This window comes from Phallusia mammillata, chromosome 2, assembly GCF_965637545.1.
Source record: "Phallusia mammillata chromosome 2, kaPhaMamm4.hap1.1, whole genome shotgun sequence".
In the NCBI taxonomy this organism is placed as follows: domain Eukaryota; kingdom Metazoa; phylum Chordata; class Ascidiacea; order Phlebobranchia; family Ascidiidae; genus Phallusia; species Phallusia mammillata.
In genome coordinates this window covers 9,662,441-9,682,260 of record NC_137253.1, presented here as the reverse complement: position 1 = coordinate 9,682,260, position 19,820 = coordinate 9,662,441, and the positions used below count along the sequence as shown (strand labels likewise).

The following is a 19,820-nucleotide window of genomic DNA, read 5'->3' as shown; positions in this document are numbered from 1 at the left end:
ATAGGCAAATCTGTTTGTAAATTTTCATCCAAAATGGCAAGTACTCCAGTTCCTTTGCGAACTGCTCAGGTCCATGCCTTAATTTCTCCACAAACTGGGCCACACAAGCGCTTACACAAACGACTCAGTGGAGTTTCATTAATGCAACAGTCACCCGATTTGCCTGATGTAGTCGTGGAAGAAGACTCACAAACAAGCAGACAAAGGAGACACTCACGAGGCTTTAGCAAAGTTCTGCATCTCTCCAAAAATGCTTCGGTATTGCATTTACTATTGTGTGATAACTATGGTTTGCTTTTATTTTTTCATTTTTTCAAATTAGTGGGACTACATATTTTTGTTCACTTTGGGAACTGTCTTACTGAAAATAATGTACAAGAATGGTTGTTAAAATCCCAGTCATTTCTATTTTCTGATAAAATAGGTTTATTGCATGTATCAGAAAATTAATAAAAATTCCATTGCTTTATATATTCGTCAAAATATGTAAAGTAGGTTTGGTGATGATTTAAGTTGACCTAAGATAGATATGGGACAGATTTCACACAAATATGTTGACCATGGTATTAATAGTTCTTGTCTGATTGAAGAAGTGTTTACTTTCGTGTACATTTCGGATACACACACACTGTGAATGCAATTACTTTTTACCATACATATTTATTAACAAATGAACATGTTGTACAGGCTGCTGATTTGGCTGAGCAGCGTTCAAAAGTGAGCTGGACCAAGGATCAGTTGCTTCAGCATTACTCACAGTGCATGAAACTTTCCCAAGAAAACAAAATCAATGTAGGCAAAATGAACTTGACTACTCGTTCCTAATATATGTACCCATTTTCATGATGTATGCATATTCTAAAATGTTGTTTGTAGTATTATATGTTTTTTCTTGTTGCAAGTGGTAAATAGAAACTTCATACTTCGTATGGAACATATATTACAGCACAAAAATGCATTTGACTTGCAACTTATTGAACATATGAATGAGGTAATTCGACAAGATGGACCTCTTAACTTCAGGTTGGCAGGTGGAACTATATTTGCTGGTGCAAAGATATATGCATCCAGAGTTGATGCTGTCCATTCAGAGATCTACAGGTGATTTCTTTGCAGTCAGTCTGACGGTTGTTATGGTAACATGTTTACCAAAGCAAGTTTTTTGTTTTAATCAGGGTTCTAAGCAGTTTGGGTGGTGATAAGGATGAAGTTGATACAGTTCAAATGGAAGGCGAAAATGAACCAAAATTAAAAAAGCGAAAGAAAAATTCAAAGGTTGTTCAATACATACTTTCATAAAAACATATATTGACCAAATCAGTGTTTTTAAACCTTTATGGAGCCACAGAACACTTTGAATTAATCACATTGAATTAATATTGCGGAACACCAAATAAAATTTTATAAAGATGCAACGAAGTAAACAATTTCAGACTTAAATACTGCATTGTACATTCAAATTGGTGATAGTGGATAATAAGCTGTTCATAAAAGAAAAGCCATTTACGTCCATTGTGTTAAACCAATAAGTTCCATGAAACGATAGTGAAACTAATAAATTGAATGCCGAACGATCATAGGCAATTTATTTTCAAAAGGGGCCACATGAGAAACTGACTAATGTTGGACCGATCCTACAATAACTTAATTCTGCTCAGTATTAATTTTCCTCATTGTAAAAAGCATTAAATTATTCATGTTGGTTTTATCATTTGCTTGTAATAATGCATGCCGAATGCAAAAAAAGTTTACATAAAAAAGAGCGGGCAAATTGACATGAGCTTGCAATATACGCTGAAATGCTAATACCCATTTTTTTCAATCTAGCATGCACAGCATAAATAGGCTTGTTTTTTAATTTATGTTTTAACTTAAATGGCCTCATGTGGGTCAGAGATGGACAGTTAACGGGCCGGATGTGGCCTGCAGGCCAAAAAACACCCAGGTTTTGGTGTAACACATCAATATACATTTTGTTTTAAAAAATATGTTGTTTTTTTCACTGAAAAAATAAACGCTCTTTTTTAGATTCTGGAAACTAATGTAGGAGCGCTGAGACTTTCACTGATAAACACCTGCTGGCCCAGCGACCTGTTAACAAAATCAAAGACTGCTGCCATAGATGCTGCAAGCTGTGAGAGTTTAAATTTAAACCAGACTGGTGTTGATGCACATGAAACAACCTTGCTGTTTGATGAACAATGCCTGCCAACTGAAATCGAAGGTAAATGGTTATTCCTATGCATCCTATGCACTAAAACAGTAGCTGCTGTCAATAAAATAAATCAAGGTTTTTAAAATAACCAGTCTGCAGTCACTTTTTACTTATGGTTATGGTGTGGTTGATTTGGTGTATTTACTGTTGCATGCGGGTGCACAACTTGCCGTTGCAAAGCCAAATTTATACTGTCGTGGAAGTATTTAAACATAAGTATGTAATGGCAGCTGTGAACTGATTAAAACTCTTTTGCTACACACAGCGCCATGCTAATTTTGGTTTTAAAATCTACTTGTGTGCCAAGGTTTGGTACTTTTTCCAAACCATGTCTTAAATTCCTAAGTATGTCTTAAATGTCTTAACGGTCAGGCTCAATTCGAAAATCTGGCCAATATGTAGAACCCTATTGAATGGTTAGAAAAAAATTATGGCGTCAAATGCAAGTAAACTTGTTTATGATACTCCAGAATCCTTATAATCCGTTTATGCGACACAAGATACAAATAGTTTGCAACGGGGCTTAAGTTTTGTCAAAAAACAAACAATTTAACTATTGGATTGTGTAACTTTACTAACAGATAATATTTACAGAAGTTGGAATAAAGGCCAAGAAGAATCAATAGAATCAAATTTAATTGCATGACAAAAAAATGCTAATGTAATGTTTATCATCTGAATGTGCAAAGCTTGTGCGCCATTTTCAAATGCTCTGTGTGCCATGTGTTGGACACCCCTGGCTTAGCCCCTTGCCCAAGAAAATTATTTTCATTTTGTATTTGAGCCTGTTTTTTTTGTGGCTCTACACACACTTGCACAAATAATGTGTGGCTCTGACACTAAAAAAGGTTAAGAACCACTGTCCCCTATGTTAAGATCCATTGTGGTTCTACTGGTTCAATATGGATATGTTCTGTTCGAAGGTGCAAGGCTTAATGAGGATTCAACATTGCTGTCTGCTATTCCCGAGAAGTGTTTTACTGATTGCTTCGAAGATGAGCCAGGGGATATCACTGTCTGCAACACATTGCAGGATTTGGATTTTGGGGCAGTAAGTTTTGAATATACCATGGTGATGTGTAGCTGCAGAATTTGTTGAATCTATGTTTGTACAAATTGTCTGTGTTTTTTGTTAACTTGATATTGCCATTAAAGACAATGATATCAATAGCAATGGACATTAGTTGCTCACAGCTATTTTTATCAACAACTTTCAAAACCTTCCTATGGTATAGAAACTTCTTAGCATGAAACCAGCCAAGCAGAAAAGTTTTTGGTCAAATATTAGCTTTCCTAGAAAAAAGGCATTTTAATTTATTGTAGTTCACCAAAATGGTACCAGACTTATCCATAAGACACACACAAAAATTAATGGCATTTTTAAAATGTACACATTTTCATTTTATCACAGAGGCTTGTCCAGGGTTGGCCTTTAAAAAAATACTGACTCCACTTATTGTAAGTAAACTGACTCATACTCATAAATAAAACAAAGCCTTATGTTGCCCTCCCACAATGTATTGGTGTTTTATCACAAAATTGCCAAAAAATATCATGAATTCTATATTTTAAAACTAACTTCAACTCCACTGACTCTGAAATCTGACCTCCGCTGGACAAGTTTTGGCTTACCCATATATATATGTGCAGAATCCAATAGAATCAATCAGTTCTGATTTGTCACAACCTCTTCAGTCTGAAGGATCTCAATCCCAGTCAGCAAGTGACTTGCTTAATGATGATTGTCCTGATGTTAACGATGATATGAATGGTAAGTAATATGTTTTTGTCCATGCAATATGAATAGTACATGTTGCAGAGCAATGCTTTTTCAATTAAAACAATTACGGGTGAGTCCAGTTAATCGAATAATCCAATTGGTGCATAAACCAACATAGGGAACTAAATTCCAATCGTGGGCATTTCTTAAGGAAATCATCTGGTTAATTGCATAATCCGGTTAATGGCATTTTTTATGTGTCGTAAAGCTTGGCAAACGGGTGACTAACTGGATTTGTCAATACTGTAAAAATGTTTGGGAGTAACAAAGGAAATAAAACCCTGGTTTCGGCAATCTTACCACACCGCAAATTTTTGTGTTTAGATTTCGACGCAATGGCTGAAGACACTGTAGAAGTTTCAGTATTTCAGGCACAGGAGAGCCAGAAGTCGTCAGGAAACCCACAATCCACAGGCCGCGATGATGTTTTAGATCCAAGTCAATTGGTATCTGTTTTACCTCAAGAATACTCGTACTTCAAACCAAGCGCTCTGAATGTGTACAATGGCCCTGAACACTGGCACAGACACAAAAGTACGAGATCAGCTTCCTCAGTACTGGGCGAACAAGGTACAAATAAAACGAATATGTGTTTACTATTTGTTTACGGATTTTACGTTTTTGTGGTTTGATGGTGTTTTAATGGTGAATTCGGGCTAGGATTGGTTTCATAATAATGCGCCATCGTCTTGACCTATTTTACCCAAGTTTACATAAAACACAAGTTGTCCAACCCATTGTTCCGTGATAAAGCCTCCTGGACGCTAGTTTGTGTAGATATCCTGACGGCGGGTATAGGAAAAAACACACAAATTGTATTTTTTACCAACTGGAGACGCGAATTTGATTGACCAAATTAAAGAAAACTGTGGGTTCTGACATTTGGGCGTAATTATTTGAGCTAAATTGCTACATTACATGTAAACTTTATAGCATTTAAAATTCGCGTTTAAAGGTCTCCAGTTTGTACAAATCAGACAGTATACATGTTTTCCCTATACCCGCTTTATATTTTTGAAAACAAAATGCCATACATGAGGCCAAATCGCGTTAAAATGGGTTGGACATCGCCACACATATTAATTCAATTGAAGTGTCTTTGTTGCAATAAAACTATCGATATTTTATACACAGGCGAAGATCCAAAGCCGGAAAAATCGGTAGTAAGCACGAAAAGACGAAGAAAAGCGTCAAATGTTGACTTGGATCAGGAACGAACGAAAAAAGACAAAAAGCTCCAGCCTCGAAAGATCTCTAAAGCCAAACTTGAAATGCTAAAAGCCAACCGTCGAGTGAATCTCCTGTTACAAAGCACTGCTTCGAACTGTGAATCCATATTAGCGTAAGTTGGTTTCAGGATTTTTCAAATAAACTCAAAGCAATAGATCACAGTTCGTCAGGCCTATTAAAGGCGCCACATCAGCCGCTCTCCCCAGCCAGCATTTCCATATGGTAAGGCATAGGCTAGAAAATCTAGATTACACCTTTGATAGGCCTGGCGTAGTTTGATTTATCGATACGTGTGCCGCGATCGCTGATCTGCATCGACACTTGACTGATCCCAGTGTGAATATATTCATCAAAGCAATTTAGGCTACTTATTTTTGGGCTACTCTAAAACACGCAATCTACTTATAAGACATATAAACCTTTTTGAAAATGCGAAAGGTTGGAGCTTTTACTAGGGACGGGGTGAGGGTTTGTAATTGCAATAACTTTATAATTCAATCTCAGATACCCCTTTTGGGCTTAATATTCTCACAAGCGTTGGACGCGGTACCGTATGGTAATGTTTGTAAGACTATTAGCCCAAAAGGGTACATATGATTGAAATACAAAGTTGTTGCAATCATTAACTATCACCCCAATCCTAATAACACCAACCGTCAGCATTTTCATAAGTTTTATTAGTAGATTTTGTATTTTAGAGGACCCCCTATTTACCGCTATATATATACGGAAAATCTCACACATAGACGGAGTAGTAAGTATTCTGCTTTACTTAAACATCGTCCCGATATGATTTAAATTTTTCCTTAAATTTTTTTAGGAGGTTTTAAAACGATTAAAAAAATTCGTAGTATGTTTTGTAAAACACGTACGTTTGAAGACAGTGCTGGTACTAAATACCACATGTTACCGCATGGTAAAACACATGGCATACGGTATAGTATGGCGCATGGTTTAAGCACGTGAGAATATAAGCCCCAAAGGGGTAAGTGAGAAGAGATTCAATTACAAACCTTAACCCAACCCGAATAGCTCTAGCCGTCAGCCCAGTCAAAAGTCCATAATATTGCGTTTTTGCATGAAGTATATTTATGTCCATTAAAACTGCGTACCATGCGGTAACATGCGGTATTTAGTAGTGATGGGACGATACCAGCAGGTTTCATAGCGAGTACCGATACCGAGTACGAGTACCACTTGTATATACCTTCGATACCGAGTACCAAGTACGATTACCGAGTACTTAAGTGTAGTGTTGTACTTAGTTGTATACCAATGGCTAATTTATCTGCTATGGTCGGGGTACAGGCGTGCACACACACATGCCGAAAAATGTGATCTCCACGTGATAGCGAAAAAAGTATAAGTAACCTGGCGGAACTTTTAGCCAATTTTGTTCTGTCGAAGCAAATATTGGCCAAAAGTTGACCGTATTCTTATGGTGTAAATCGGCCTTCGGTACTCGCACGTTGGTATCGAAAACTGAGACAAAACATTTCGATACCGAGTACCGGGTACTCGTCCCATCACTAGTATTTAGAACCAGCCGAAGCACTATCTCCAAATGTACATGTTTTACAAAACATACTACGAATTTTTTTATTCGTTTAAAAACCTCCGAAAGAATTTCCAAAAAGGAAAAATTTAAATAATATAGGGACGATGTTTAGGTAAAGCAGAATACTTACTACTCCGTCTATGTGTGAGATTTTCCGTATATATATATAGCGGTAAATAGGGGGTCCTCGAAAATACAAAATCTACTTATAAAACTTACGAAAATGCTGTAATACTGCTAGTTTATTCAGATTAGGAAATGAGCGCTTTACACAATTCTTCACGTGTGTTTGACTTCAACATTCACAAGACTCCACCTTCTGTATTCTAAAACTGATTTTCGTTTCCAGAGCCATGCAGATGAAAGTGATTGTAAAACCACTTACACAAAAGATGATTTCTAAGGCTGGAGTTTCAGTCTACGATCCGGATGGCGTAATTAACAAATTTAACTATGAAAATAACGAGTTCTGCCCTGCGTCCGTGGACAGCGACTATGACGATGGTACAAAAATCATTTTTTTTATGTTTGGAGATTATTTCCAATTTTATGGCAATTCCCGTAACGAGTTCTTGCGATAGGCAACGTTTTTAACAACATACCAAAAGTGTGGAAACATTTATATCCAGGTTAAAATATTTTTTAAGGCAAATATATTTCGCTAAAAAGCATTGTCAGCGTCTTATTCGAATATAATCTATTGAAAAATTGTTTTCAAACTGTGGTATGTGCTAAAAAACGTTGCCTATCGCAAGAAAAGGCGGAATAGACTTTTTCTTGACCTGCTGTTGTGGTATACAAAATAATAAAAAATAAGTTTTGCGTGCAAGTGAATTTGACAACTGGACACGTAACCATTGTTTAACCCAGAATCAGTCGTGTTTGAAGAAATTTCTTACCTACTTATTATTTAGATGCTGAGGACAACGACGACAGCCCAATGGGTTTCCCCAACAGTGTATACAATGCGAGTGAGACCTTTATACCAGACTTCGCAGCATCCGTTCCTGAACCAAGTCAAAATTCTAACAGTGGTTCCACGCATTCTGAATACAACAACTTGTTCGAAGGCGACCACTTGATTAACGAACCACGAAAAGTAAGTTATAACGTGCTGCGCTGGACAGTTATAGCTTATAGAGGTAAACTCTCAGTTGGGTGGTTTAGATTGTTAGCATAAAGTACGAGATAAGCAGTAAGGGTTGGATCAGGCAGTTCTGGTAACCTGGCGTTAGGTGCTCGTATAATTTGACCCTCGGTAATTGACCATATGTGTTCCACTTCCAGCATAAGCAATAACTCGACAAAACGAAACACTACATTTTTTAACATTCCTTACATCATGCAGAAATGGTATGAACTGCATGAACTGGTATTAAATTCTCAAACTTCAATTATATTTTCATAACGGTCCCTTTGCCATGATCTCAAGGACGCAGTCCATAAAGCTGAATGTATATTTTAAAAAACGAAGGTTGGTTATCAAACAATACGCATTTTTTCCGTTTTGATATCAAGGTGCAGTATTTAAGCTAGTTCTGCGAAATTCCGCATATCCTAAAAAGCAGTTTGTGATATCATAGACAAGACAAAAAACCCATTACGGTTGTGCGCGAACGATTGTATTTTTGGTATTTATAATAGAATAAAGGACATTGTTCGGCAGTGGATATTACATTTCTTAAATTCTACTTTGATTTACACATGTTTAGTCGAAATCGAAATAGACTGTATAATGACTTCAAACCCTTGGCGGTCCCCGCAAAATGGCTTCACGGACTCAAGAGGCCGCGGACGCCACTTTGAGAACTGCTTTATTTAATCAAAGAAGTATTTTTGTATTAGAATGCTGAAATTCCCTTTTTTTCACTTGATCAGGTTGCGAAAATCGACGTCGTTTTTGCAACGAGAGCGAAACGCATCGACGTTCGCAAATTGAAAACTGCCATGTGGTCAATACTACAAACACCAAAAAAGAATAAATCCACGATTAACGAGTCTTCGATAACAGAGGTGGCCGAGGCTCCCGCTTCGATTGACGAGGTAAGCTTTTTTATTTGTTAAAAACCACCAGATTTTAGAAACAAATTAATCCGACATGAAAAGCGTACTACCAAATAGGATGAAGAAATGTATTTGTTGTTGTAGAGCTTTTGTGTAGACGAGGATTACGTTTTTAGAATGGCTATCATAACTTAATCTAAGTGTAAAACGTAGTTCGCGACAACCTTAAAACTATTTTAAGTGAAATAATTCATAGCTAATCTTGAGAATCTTGATTCTGAACTTTTTGTAGATTTATTTAAGCTGGACCAGGCCTTTCGAGTCGGGGCTAAAAGTTTGAGTTAAACAGGCTTGATAAGGGCCTGGCTTTACAACTAGCCTTATTCGTTCCGCAATTTTACCAACTTTCGGGCCTAATTTTGTTTGTTGTTTCGTGAAAAATGTCTTCTTGTCGGGTTTCGGCTCGCTTGCAACTCTAGACCAACTGCAAGTGTCTCAGTTGGGGCCCATAAGCTAGATCTGATGTTGCAAACATTATTTTAAAAAACCTCACAAGTGTAATTGTGATTTAATCGCTTTTCAATTTTTAAAGCCTATGAACCCAGAAGACGACAATGACCGAACAGAAGTGAATACCAGTAAACCTGATGAAACACAAGCGCAAGACGAAGCCGACAGCGATGACCACATCCTCTTCTCTGAACTGTACAAAAAACTTCCAGCTAATATGTCACAGGAACTTAGCGAAAGTCTTTCGGTCCCAATCGCTTTCACATGTCTACTTCACTTGGCGAATGAGAAACACTTAAAAATTGAAGGGGTACCTTCACTGAACAACTTGAGAATCTCGCATGGGTAAAACACAAGACACAGAAATAAATTGCACATTTTCTTTTATCTCGTTGTTCGCGCGCTACCCAGTTTCGCAGGGTTTTCTATTCGACCGGACATTTTCTTAAAGCTTGTGAGGGCTTCAAAATTTTTAACTCGTTTTAAATCGTATGTGGAAAAATCCTGATACGACGATGTCATTCATGCCACCACGCAATTGTAAAAAATGCCGACAGCCCAAACAATTAGCACTCAATCACTTTACAAATTGCACTTTAAACAGTAAACATGACGCTTTAATTCAGCAAAAAAACGAATTAACAGCATTGATGTGTGACTGCCCGAGCTACCATTATGGATTATTTCACAAACGCCTTTTGTTTTGTCTAGTAGAGTAATATCTCAAAAACTTCAAACATTAATTTTCGTTCACAAGACCGCCTTCGATGTTCCCGGTGCAAACAGATGTAGAGTTCGTTCGGTCACTTTGTACTGGCGCACTTTTCTTTCAAATACAGTTCGCAGATTCTTCATGCTTTTCTGTATGACTTCCAGCGTTCCGTGTACGTCTTTGCTGTAGCCTGACTCCAAGCCTTCCAGTTTTAGTTCACACGTTCCGTAGTAACTGAAATTCGGATACAATGTTGGAAGGTCTTCGGCTGAGCCATCCAAATGCAGTACAGTAAGGAAGGAGGCAGGCTTGGTCCGTGTTATGTACTTCATTTTGTGATAAAACGTTATCACGTCCTCAATAGGGAACCCAAGGCTTAGAAACAACGATAAATCGTCAACTATGACAATAGATTTTTTGTCGACCGGAACAGAATTAACTAAATCGTGTATCATGTCGTTAAGCTGCTCTAAAGTTTTGTTACTAAACCCTTTCGATAGTTGGTCAGTGGGGCTCGATTCCTGTAGGTATTCGTTTAGTCCTGCCTTCATCATGTCAACATGAGTTAACTTTCCTTCAGTTTTGCTCTTTGTCAAATTAGCGCCGAGTTTTCCACATGCCACTGAGTAATGGGCAAAGGATTGTTCCACTGTTACCAGAACGACGTGTTGTCCTGCCTTGAGGTATAGAGCAATGAAGTGGTGAAGTAGGAACGTGCCATTGCATCCCTTGTCGGTGATGAAGATTACTTCCCGGTCTGGAAGTTTCTCTGCTGACCAGCCAGCTAATCTATTCAGTTCTTCAAACATCCTAAAAACCCTACATCCTATAGATATAAACACGTTATGAATTACATGGCAGTGTACAAAACTGAAATACAAAAAAACCCAGACAAGCAAGGTCCACAATTCTGCAGTCAAGCACTTTTCTGCTAAGCACCTATTAATTTTTTTTATTAATGTTTTTGTAAACATTTGAAAACAACAATAAAAAGTTTTTTTTTCAAAAACAACAATAAAAAAGGTGTTTTTTTTCAACAACAAAAAAGGTGCTTTTTTCAATCTGATGCATCTCTAATAAAATTCTGCCTTAGCACTATTTAAGAAAATGTAAAGTAAGAAAAACTGTGAACATTTTGCTGTTGCTGCTCCTGCCTCACATATACCTTTTACAACCTATTTCAATGTGTCATCTCTGAGTTTAAAAAAGTCTTACCGAGAGTCTCTAATATTTTTACATAATTGTTTTAAATAGGGAACTGTTTTGCCCCAAACAAATTCAATCCTATTTTAAAATGCCCACTTATGCAGTAGTAATGCTGTGCATAAGAACCCAGATCTAAAGACATTCAGCAACAAAAATATGGTAATTGTGATGTGGTGTTAGGAAATACTGTGCATTACGCAAAAAGCAGACAGAATAACACTATTCTCTGAATTGTGAACAAATATTGAATTCACAGGTACACAGGCAACTGCGACATTGGTCAAGCTCTTGCATAAACCTGAAACAAAAATTAAAGTTTAGTTTTATTTAAAACAATAAAACAAGCAGATATAATTTTTTTGGACATTTTGTTTTAGCTATGGACTAACTTTAACAAACAGCACAGGTAAGAGCAATGCAGATTAATTTCTTAGATAAAAACACAAACTACAAAGCCATGGATTAAAGTAACATTTTTACCTATCATTGTGTCGAGACTGATTCCATCAAGAGCATAATAAAGTCGTATTTGCAGAGCATGCAGCCCAATGTTTTCATAGCTTTTAATTTCCTCAGTAATATCTTGAAACAAGCCTTGTAAGGTATTTTGTAAATCTGTAACTAGTTTACCTGAAAACAAAGCTATGTTTTAATCTGTAACCAAAAATCTATTCAAATAACAAACATACTTCTATCCTTCATGATAAATTTAAGTTGTATTCTATCATTTTCATTGCTGTCTTCCAAAATATTTAGATCATTGTCTTGTTTGACTGCAATAACTTGCCATTCGATAAGAGCTTGTTTGGGAAGTGATGGTACAACCACATATAAAATACAATCTGCGGAACAAGTTATTTGATGTAATTGTATTTGCTTGGATACAAAAAGCAAACTACCTTTAGAGACTGTTTTATCCCAAATGCTACTGGCAGGTTTAATGTGATTTTCATCAGTAACATAACAGACACATTGTGCTATGTCCTTGTAGTCCAGTTTAGCATCCATGGCTGTTAAAACACTCTGTAATAAAGCTTATATTAGTGGCATATAAAGGCAAATTTGTAAAAATTGTGTTACTTTAACATGTTTCAATGACAATGAGCCTTGTGCGCATATTCCACCTTCTACCAGCTCCATAGAACCTGGCACAAGTCCAATCTGGCCTGCTACAAAGAATGTGTTTCCTCTTTGGACACATTGGCTGTAGGGACCTGAAATAAAAAATTAAAGTTTACAATAACCAAAACATGAAAAAGTCAAGGTGGCCAAATGGTCAGTGAAGCAGCCTTGCCATAACATGGTTGTTGATAATAATCCTGTCTGAACAAACTGAGTGCCCTCGAGCTGCACTGCTCAAATAAACCCATAGGAAACATATGAGTTAAACAGATTCATGTCACCGATAGGTCAAAAAATGAAAGAAAAATGGACACATGAAAAAATTGCAAACTATGAATATTATGAAAACACCAAATTTTGCACACACAAAAACAATTAAAAGTTATGTACACACAATGCTACTGATTAGACCACAACAAGGTAACCTATTATGACTGTTTTAAACATACCGATATTGGCAGGAGCCCAGTGGGATATCCCTTGCACATGCATCACTTTATTTTTTGTTTTTTCTGGCTTCCATGAAACACAATCAATCGACATTAACACGTTGGATTTAGAATCTTTGCTATTGGATAGTTGAAGGCCAACACATACTCTTGCTGGGGGATTTTGGTTAAAGAATGTTTTGTAAACTGAGTTTATCATTTGAAAATGTTCCATATTTGCCACATACAAGTGAATGTAACATAAATCTTTCATGTTGTGGCCTTTTGATTCCAAGATACCTAAAAATTATTTAAGCATATTGTAAAACTTTGTGTCACTTGGACATGCAAAACTTACATACCCATTGTTTTAGTGAGTGCATTTTTCATGCAGTCTTTAATGTTATTTTCCGATAATTCCTGCATATCTAAACATCCAATGATAACACTTATGGTACAAATTGGCCCATTGATTGTTACTGAAGGCATATGTGTTTGGTGAAATTCAGTACTGAAACTCAAATCAGCTTCCTCTGCAGATTTTTTCTTCAACTACAAATGGAAACATTTGGAAAATGGATTATTTTGAAAGCCTAAAATTCTTCAACTCACTAATTTACACACATGAACACTAACATTGTTTATATTTGTGTTTTCTTCTTTGCTGGTGTCATTACAGAATTTTGGGACAAGTTGGGAGAAATCAAAAATTGTTTTTGCTTTTTCTTCCAGATGAAAAAACTTTAGACGCAAATAAGACACTGGTGCAAATCCATCATCAGAATGAATGACAATTTCCTGGTCATCACTGAAAATTAAGGTTCATTGTGGGTTGTGGCAGTTGACATGAAACTATATAGCCATGTAAATGAGCGAATTTCATCACAGATTAGTGGGACATTTTTAAATCTTATTTTGTTAAAAATATTTTACTGCTATTTTTAATTAAAAACACAAACAGATTGTCAACCAATTTCTTCAGAATAACAAAACAGACATACATTACAATGCACTTTTTAAATAACGGACAATCCAGTGTAAATGTTTCATACTCTCCCCCTTCACCACATACATGGCATCCATATTTGGAGTTCTGCATAAATACACATTTTCAACTTGGTTTAGAGGCACAGGCTATTTGTGTATACATTACACTTGGTAATACATTACCAATTCAAACAAATGATGCTGCATTGCTGCAAGGGATTTTCCAAGATGTTGCTGATCTAAACCAAGGGCAGCCACTTTAATTAGGATAGCATCAACACCAGATTTAATCATGTCCTACAAATGCATCAAAAACTTATTATGTGTGATTAGGATTTTTTAAATACAGTAACAAACCAATAAAATCTTAGTTTGATCTTGCCTCCATAAATAAGTCAAACTATGTAAATTTAGTCGACTGCATACACCTTCTACTCTGATCCTTTGGTAATCCGATAGTATTGCCCCACATGACACAGCATCAAATTCGATCTCTTCCTGGTGGCAGAAAAATACTATTTTAGAAATAAATATACGAGTCTTTGTTTTTATCCTACCTTGATACTTTTTAACAACTCGAAAAGATCTTCAACTTCATCATCATTCACTGGAGTATAATTCATTGTTGTTAACTTGGAAGTTCCTTGAATGGTCCTACAAGTATACAACAGTTTGTACAAAATGGTGACAAACTGCCATCTACCTTGTAGTGGCCCAGTCTGCAGAACATGGCAGTTCCCGACAAGATCCTGGACCAGCATGACCAACATGTCCCACATGCACGGCCAGTAAGTTCACTTGCAAGACCAATTTTAGCAGGTGCAAACCAAGTAAATGAGGTCAAGACAGGACAACTAAATGCCTATGGTGCAGCTGCCACACTCTGAAGACTTGGTAATGGCAGTAAAATCATAATCATTTTATCAAACCTTCTATACAGTGGTAATTGCATTGCCTCCGCATAAAGTGATATTGCTTCATGGCCAACGCTTTGGTACATAAAGCTGTCTGCTTCACCTGGAAACAAAACCAATGTAAGTAATGCAAAAACAAGCAATACTTTTCTATTACCTTACCATCAACTTTTGGCTGGAGGTTTGCCAAAGCAACAATCTCATGTCCCATAGCACGACAATGCATCATGTTGAAACAGCTGTCTTTGCCACCACTAAAAAACAAGTTATTTTGCGTTTGTTTTTAAATGAGCAGATGTAAAACATCTTGTTTTCTGAGGTGAGCTAGCATTGCAATGCTAACAGGAGTTGGACCTTATAATAGGTTACAAATAATATCAATCAAAATTTTTGCTATTTGTACAACTGCAAAATGTATAGCTTAATGTTTGGTTAATAAATGATATAGGTAGTAACTAGTAATACACTAACACTAGTAGTTAAAGCGGTTACACAACACTAAAGTTCACACATTATCTTAGCTTAACGTTACCTTATTAATGCAACCACCCTCATTTTACGAATCGTTTGTTAACGCAGCACCAATTTAGTGTAAACTGCAAAGTTGTATCTGAGCGCACGTGCAAATCATATAAACACGTGCTTGCTGATGAAAATAAACATACACATAACAAACATTCCAGCGTTTCGCATGACTGAGTACAGTTTGTTGTTGTTTTTTGAAACGACAGTTATTGTAAACTTTTTGCTGGCTAATTGACGCTACTGAAAGTGCAGTTAATAATATTAAAAACTAACCACCAAAAAATTATACAAAAGTGCGATATAGCGCCACCTACCCAAACAAAAAAGATATCGATCCACTGCAAATTCCAAACTTGGTAACCAATTGTTTGCCATTTGCAATTTTGCACTGGTCTTTACAGTATTCAGTATTGTTGTCGTTGCTGCGTTTGTATTGAGATTCGCAATATTTGCAAGATGAACTTTTTGGACAGTGGATCAAAATGGACTTGGCCAGCAATGGTTCTTTGTATTTCACTGCGTAAGTTTGGTTTGTTATTTAGTTTTACATTTGTATACTAATGTTAGCTGCTTGTTGTCAACAGAATTCTTTATAAACGATTGCTCGGCAGCAACTGTAAAACCTATGAAAAACATCACCGTAACAACAGGACAGGATGTAATTTTAAGGTACAATAATTGTTTTTAACATTGTGCTGGACTGCTGGGTATAGATGTTTTATGGTAACAATACTTGTATTCATTTGCAGATGTGAATTTAGTAATGGTGGTTTATCACGTTCATGGTCATATGACTCATCAAGATCCCCAGTAGTAATTTATGCCAAAGCAGTAAAAATACTCCAGGATCCTAATATCAGCTTGTTAGTCAATGACCCAAGAGGTAGAGTGTATTTGTAGTATTTTTAGATGGTTTTGTTCTTATTTGAGCTTTTTTAAACACTATATGCATTTCAAAATTCCAGAATACTCCATTAAAATTAAAAGTGTCACTGCCAAGAATCAAGGGATGTACACCTGTTCCTTATATGATGACAACTACCAAACATCAAGCATGTACCTTACAGTAAATGGTTAGTAATCTTTTTTACAGTACCTAAAATGTGTGCCATCACTTTCTAGCAGGTTGTGTTGGGTAGCTGGAGTTGAGTCACCCTTTTTTGGTGGATTCTGTGTTTATATTTTAAACATTGTCAGAGTGGCATATATATATGATATTTTGGCCCCTCTTATTTTAAAGGGTCTGTAAAATGAAATAACACTAGAATCTGGTGTCATTTACTCTTGTTAAGGCTTGTAATTTTCTAATTTAACACACCATGTTGTATACTAAGTGGTGTAACATACAGTAGTTCATACCAACCCTCTGACTTTATCTATTTTTTGTAAAGAGCAACATAAAGGCTTTGTGTTGGAATCAGATTCAGTTTTTTTTTCCAATTAAGGTAAAGTTGTGGTCTGAATACATTTAAACAGTGGAGGGAACTGACTTTGCAACCCTGCTTTCTAGGTATATAATTTCTACATTCCTTAACAATGCCTAATTCTTTTGCAGTACCTCCTAGGATGGTGAAAGTCAGCAAAGATCTGACTGTAGATGAAGGAAGTCGCGTCAAACTTCAATGTATGGCCGAAGGCAGGCCCAAGCCTAAAATATACTGGAGGCATGTTATTCCTTCAGGTAAGATCATAGACATATTTTCCTTGCTATTTAATGGGAAAAAACAAAACTTTAAAAGTTGAAACTGTGATTTTGATCATGATATTGTGTTTATTTTAGCTGATGGCAACAGGGCAACCAGTGACACACTTCCATTGGGAAAAGTGACAAGGGGAAGTGCTGGGAATTATGAATGCACAGCTGACAATGGGGTATCATCACCTGTCACACGCTCCATTGAACTGGTTGTCAGATGTAGGTTTTTTAAAAATACAGTTTATTTCATTAAAATGATGCCATTAGTTTTTTTTAACAAGCATGCACACCTTAGACAGTTTTTCAGCAAAACAACCTTATTGTTTCTAGATCCACCCCAAGTAGAAGAAAATATTTTAAAGACAATAAAAGTCATACCAAACCAAGATGGTTTACTGGAATGTGTAGCAGTTGGTGTACCAAAGCCTGTGTTTACATGGCAAGGTCCAAGTGGGCAATCGTAAGTGAAACCTACCTTGTAGCATGCATATTTGTGAAACCCCCTGATCAATATGTAATTGTACATTATGACAAAAGTTCCCACTGGAGTTGGAAAATATTGATTTTGTTTAGTGCTAAATGTGCAAGTTAATTACATGTCTGGGAATTGCAACTTCCAAACCACTTAATCACAAATTATGTATATTGGGTATGCTTATTGACTGGCTTTTTAGATGTTTTAATCTCTTATCCACAAGTTAAAATCAATTTTAGGTTCAACATCGATTAGCAAATTTTGTTAATCTAACCTTGTGAGATGGTTTTAAAAAAATAATCTAACCCAGACCTTTGTATTGGTTACATACAACCGTTTGATTGGATCTGTCCGGCTCATAAACCAAATTGCACATTGCAAAACAAACCTTTTTCAAGAAATATCACATAAGGTTCTGACTGTGACACAAACAATGAAATGACTACTGTATTAAAAACATTGCATAACTATAGATCAATAGGTCCAGTGTTGTTAGAGCATTTGTTCGTAGCTTGTTACGCCATACAATGGAACTTTAATATGCCGGCCAGGTTATGTGTCATAAAGTGTATGTGGTTTATTGCTTTTTAGGAATAAATGCTATTAGTATTATTCAGAATCAAGTTAAACCATTTAGCCCGGCCTTACATTTTCTACTTGACATGTCTCCCTATCAAAAAAAAGTAGCCAATTCTGCTCTAATCTGTTTCGTAATGTTTGGTTTTCATGTCTGGGCAAATGTTGTTAGTAATCAGTAATAATAAAACCACAAACATAATTTCTTAATATATTATTTTTTCACAGCATAGACATTGGTTCAGCAAATGGGCGTTACAACTTAGTGAAGCTTAACCAAAGAAACATTGTCCAATCAAAGCTTTTCATTGAAAAAATGCAGATCAGCGATTTTGGAAACTGGACATGTTTGGCCAGAAATGCTCTGGGGTCAGATGAGCAAGTTATTTTGGTCAACAGTAAGTGTATTAATCCTACAGAATCTCATGTTGGATAATTATGGCTAATTAATCCTAATGTATTGAATTTTATAACAGTAACTTTAACATTTATTCATTTTTGCTCAGAAAAAATTGTCCCTCCAACTCGACTTCCACCATCAGAAGGTAAGCATTTTTTTAAATGTACACGATGTGAAGGTGTACATTCAAAACCCTTTTGTTTTAAATACTGAAATGTGGTTTGTGCTAATTTTTACACTTTTGTGTAGTTTTTGCCCAGGGAAAAACTGGTTTTCAACAAGCGAACTTTGGTGACAATGCTTCAGAAGGGATACATCAGCATTCTTGCTTGATTATATTGCACACTGTACTGCTGATTATCTTCAGTTGTGCTTCTTAAATCAGTTTTATAGTTTTATTACTATCACTACCTGTATGTACTTTACAATATTTTACCTACTATGGCTAAACCATGATCATGAAAACACACTGTCGTTTATATTTTTGCTTACCTTTCTTCAAATGATTGCAGTGTTTCTTTAATGTTGTGATGGTTTCATATCTGTGTTTGTGTATTACTGTTTTTCATCCATGAAGGTTGCTAAAAGTTTTTTTTTTTCATTTACTGCCATTCTTTTTCACTGTGTACCAAAATAATATGTTGCTCCAAAGCTTACTTGTACATATAGTTTTCAAAATTATGTGAACATATATTGGCTGTTTTTTCTTTAATTTTTTCTCCAAGGCAAGTGTTTTGTAGCATGCTTTAAATTGCAACTGTTAGTTTCAAAATTGTCAGTAAAATCACTGTTACAAAATGTTGGAGATCCATTCAGCTAAACCAGGGGTGGCCAACCTTCTACTGACCATTTGACAACTTTTTAACATACTGTGTTGGATGCGCCATAAATGTCTCGTAACCCCCCCTTCTATGACTACTTCTTGTATATAGAGAGAAAGAAACAACTTTCGCATGAGAGGGATAGTAATAAGAACTATTAAGTAAAAAATAACTCTGATAAACTATACATATATATATATATATATATATGTATGTATGTATGTAATAAATAGGGCTGGCTTACTTTATTTATTTATTAGTTTATTAATTTGATTTTCATGATTATCAAAACAAGGCAATGCGCCCTTTTTAATCATGCAATGCGCCATAGGTTGGCCACCACTGAGCTAAACTCATCTCTTCAGAGTAAAATTGTTACCACATTGCTTTGGTACCAAAAAGTCAATAACGTTTAACTGCTTACAGCCAGTGGCAAGGTTTAGAACTCAAATTAAATAAAGGTGTCCTGTTTTTTAAAAAATAAAAAGGTATCATTGCGGACTTTTTTCGTTAAACAAGCCAAATTTTCCCTTGTTTATGAATTATAGGTGTCGTTTGTTGTGTTTTACCCTTTAGTCTACCTATTTACTCTTTCTTTACTTTAAAATAGAACAAACTTTTTACAAGCAAATAGAATATAATAGGCAGGCAACTGACGGTT

The 19,820-nt window shown here is 36.0% G+C and overlaps 4 protein-coding genes across 4 annotated transcripts; 2 read left to right on the top strand and 2 right to left on the bottom strand.

The window, feature by feature from the left end:
• The first annotated feature begins 25 nt into the window (after positions 1-25).
• On the top strand, positions 26-10,149 carry LOC145212369 (condensin complex subunit 2-like). The gene is made up of 13 exons (XM_080080471.1): positions 26-258; positions 688-792; positions 947-1,101; positions 1,176-1,275; positions 2,029-2,224; positions 3,139-3,266; positions 3,866-3,986; positions 4,320-4,565; positions 5,130-5,337; positions 7,133-7,287; positions 7,698-7,882; positions 8,662-8,826; positions 9,380-10,149. The coding sequence occupies exons 1-13, from the start codon at positions 34-36 to the stop codon at positions 9,644-9,646; spliced, it is 2,256 nt and encodes a 751-aa protein (XP_079936597.1). The 5' UTR covers positions 26-33; the 3' UTR covers positions 9,647-10,149.
• Positions 9,664-10,983, bottom strand: LOC145212372 (elongator complex protein 6-like). Its single transcript, XM_080080475.1, has one exon. The coding sequence runs from the start codon at positions 10,981-10,983 to the stop codon at positions 10,048-10,050; it is 936 nt and encodes a 311-aa protein (XP_079936601.1). The 3' UTR covers positions 9,664-10,047.
• LOC145212370 (uncharacterized) lies at positions 10,836-15,433 on the bottom strand. The gene is made up of 15 exons (XM_080080472.1): positions 15,199-15,433; positions 14,829-14,920; positions 14,682-14,769; positions 14,310-14,406; positions 14,110-14,250; positions 13,936-14,049; positions 13,767-13,858; positions 13,402-13,573; positions 13,128-13,317; positions 12,787-13,065; positions 12,296-12,429; positions 12,115-12,238; positions 11,905-12,057; positions 11,696-11,845; positions 10,836-11,513 (listed from the first exon to the last, which is right to left on the bottom strand). The coding sequence occupies exons 1-15, from the start codon at positions 15,219-15,221 to the stop codon at positions 11,392-11,394; spliced, it is 1,971 nt and encodes a 656-aa protein (XP_079936598.1). The 5' UTR covers positions 15,222-15,433; the 3' UTR covers positions 10,836-11,391.
• A 111-nt stretch (positions 15,434-15,544) lies between these two features.
• LOC145212371 (neurotrimin-like) lies at positions 15,545-19,244 on the top strand. Its single transcript, XM_080080474.1, has 10 exons — positions 15,545-15,711; positions 15,776-15,860; positions 15,941-16,074; positions 16,157-16,264; positions 16,747-16,872; positions 16,972-17,106; positions 17,218-17,347; positions 18,167-18,336; positions 18,445-18,483; positions 18,588-19,244. The coding sequence occupies exons 1-10, from the start codon at positions 15,648-15,650 to the stop codon at positions 18,716-18,718; spliced, it is 1,122 nt and encodes a 373-aa protein (XP_079936600.1). The 5' UTR covers positions 15,545-15,647; the 3' UTR covers positions 18,719-19,244.
• The last annotated feature ends 576 nt before the right edge of the window (positions 19,245-19,820 follow it).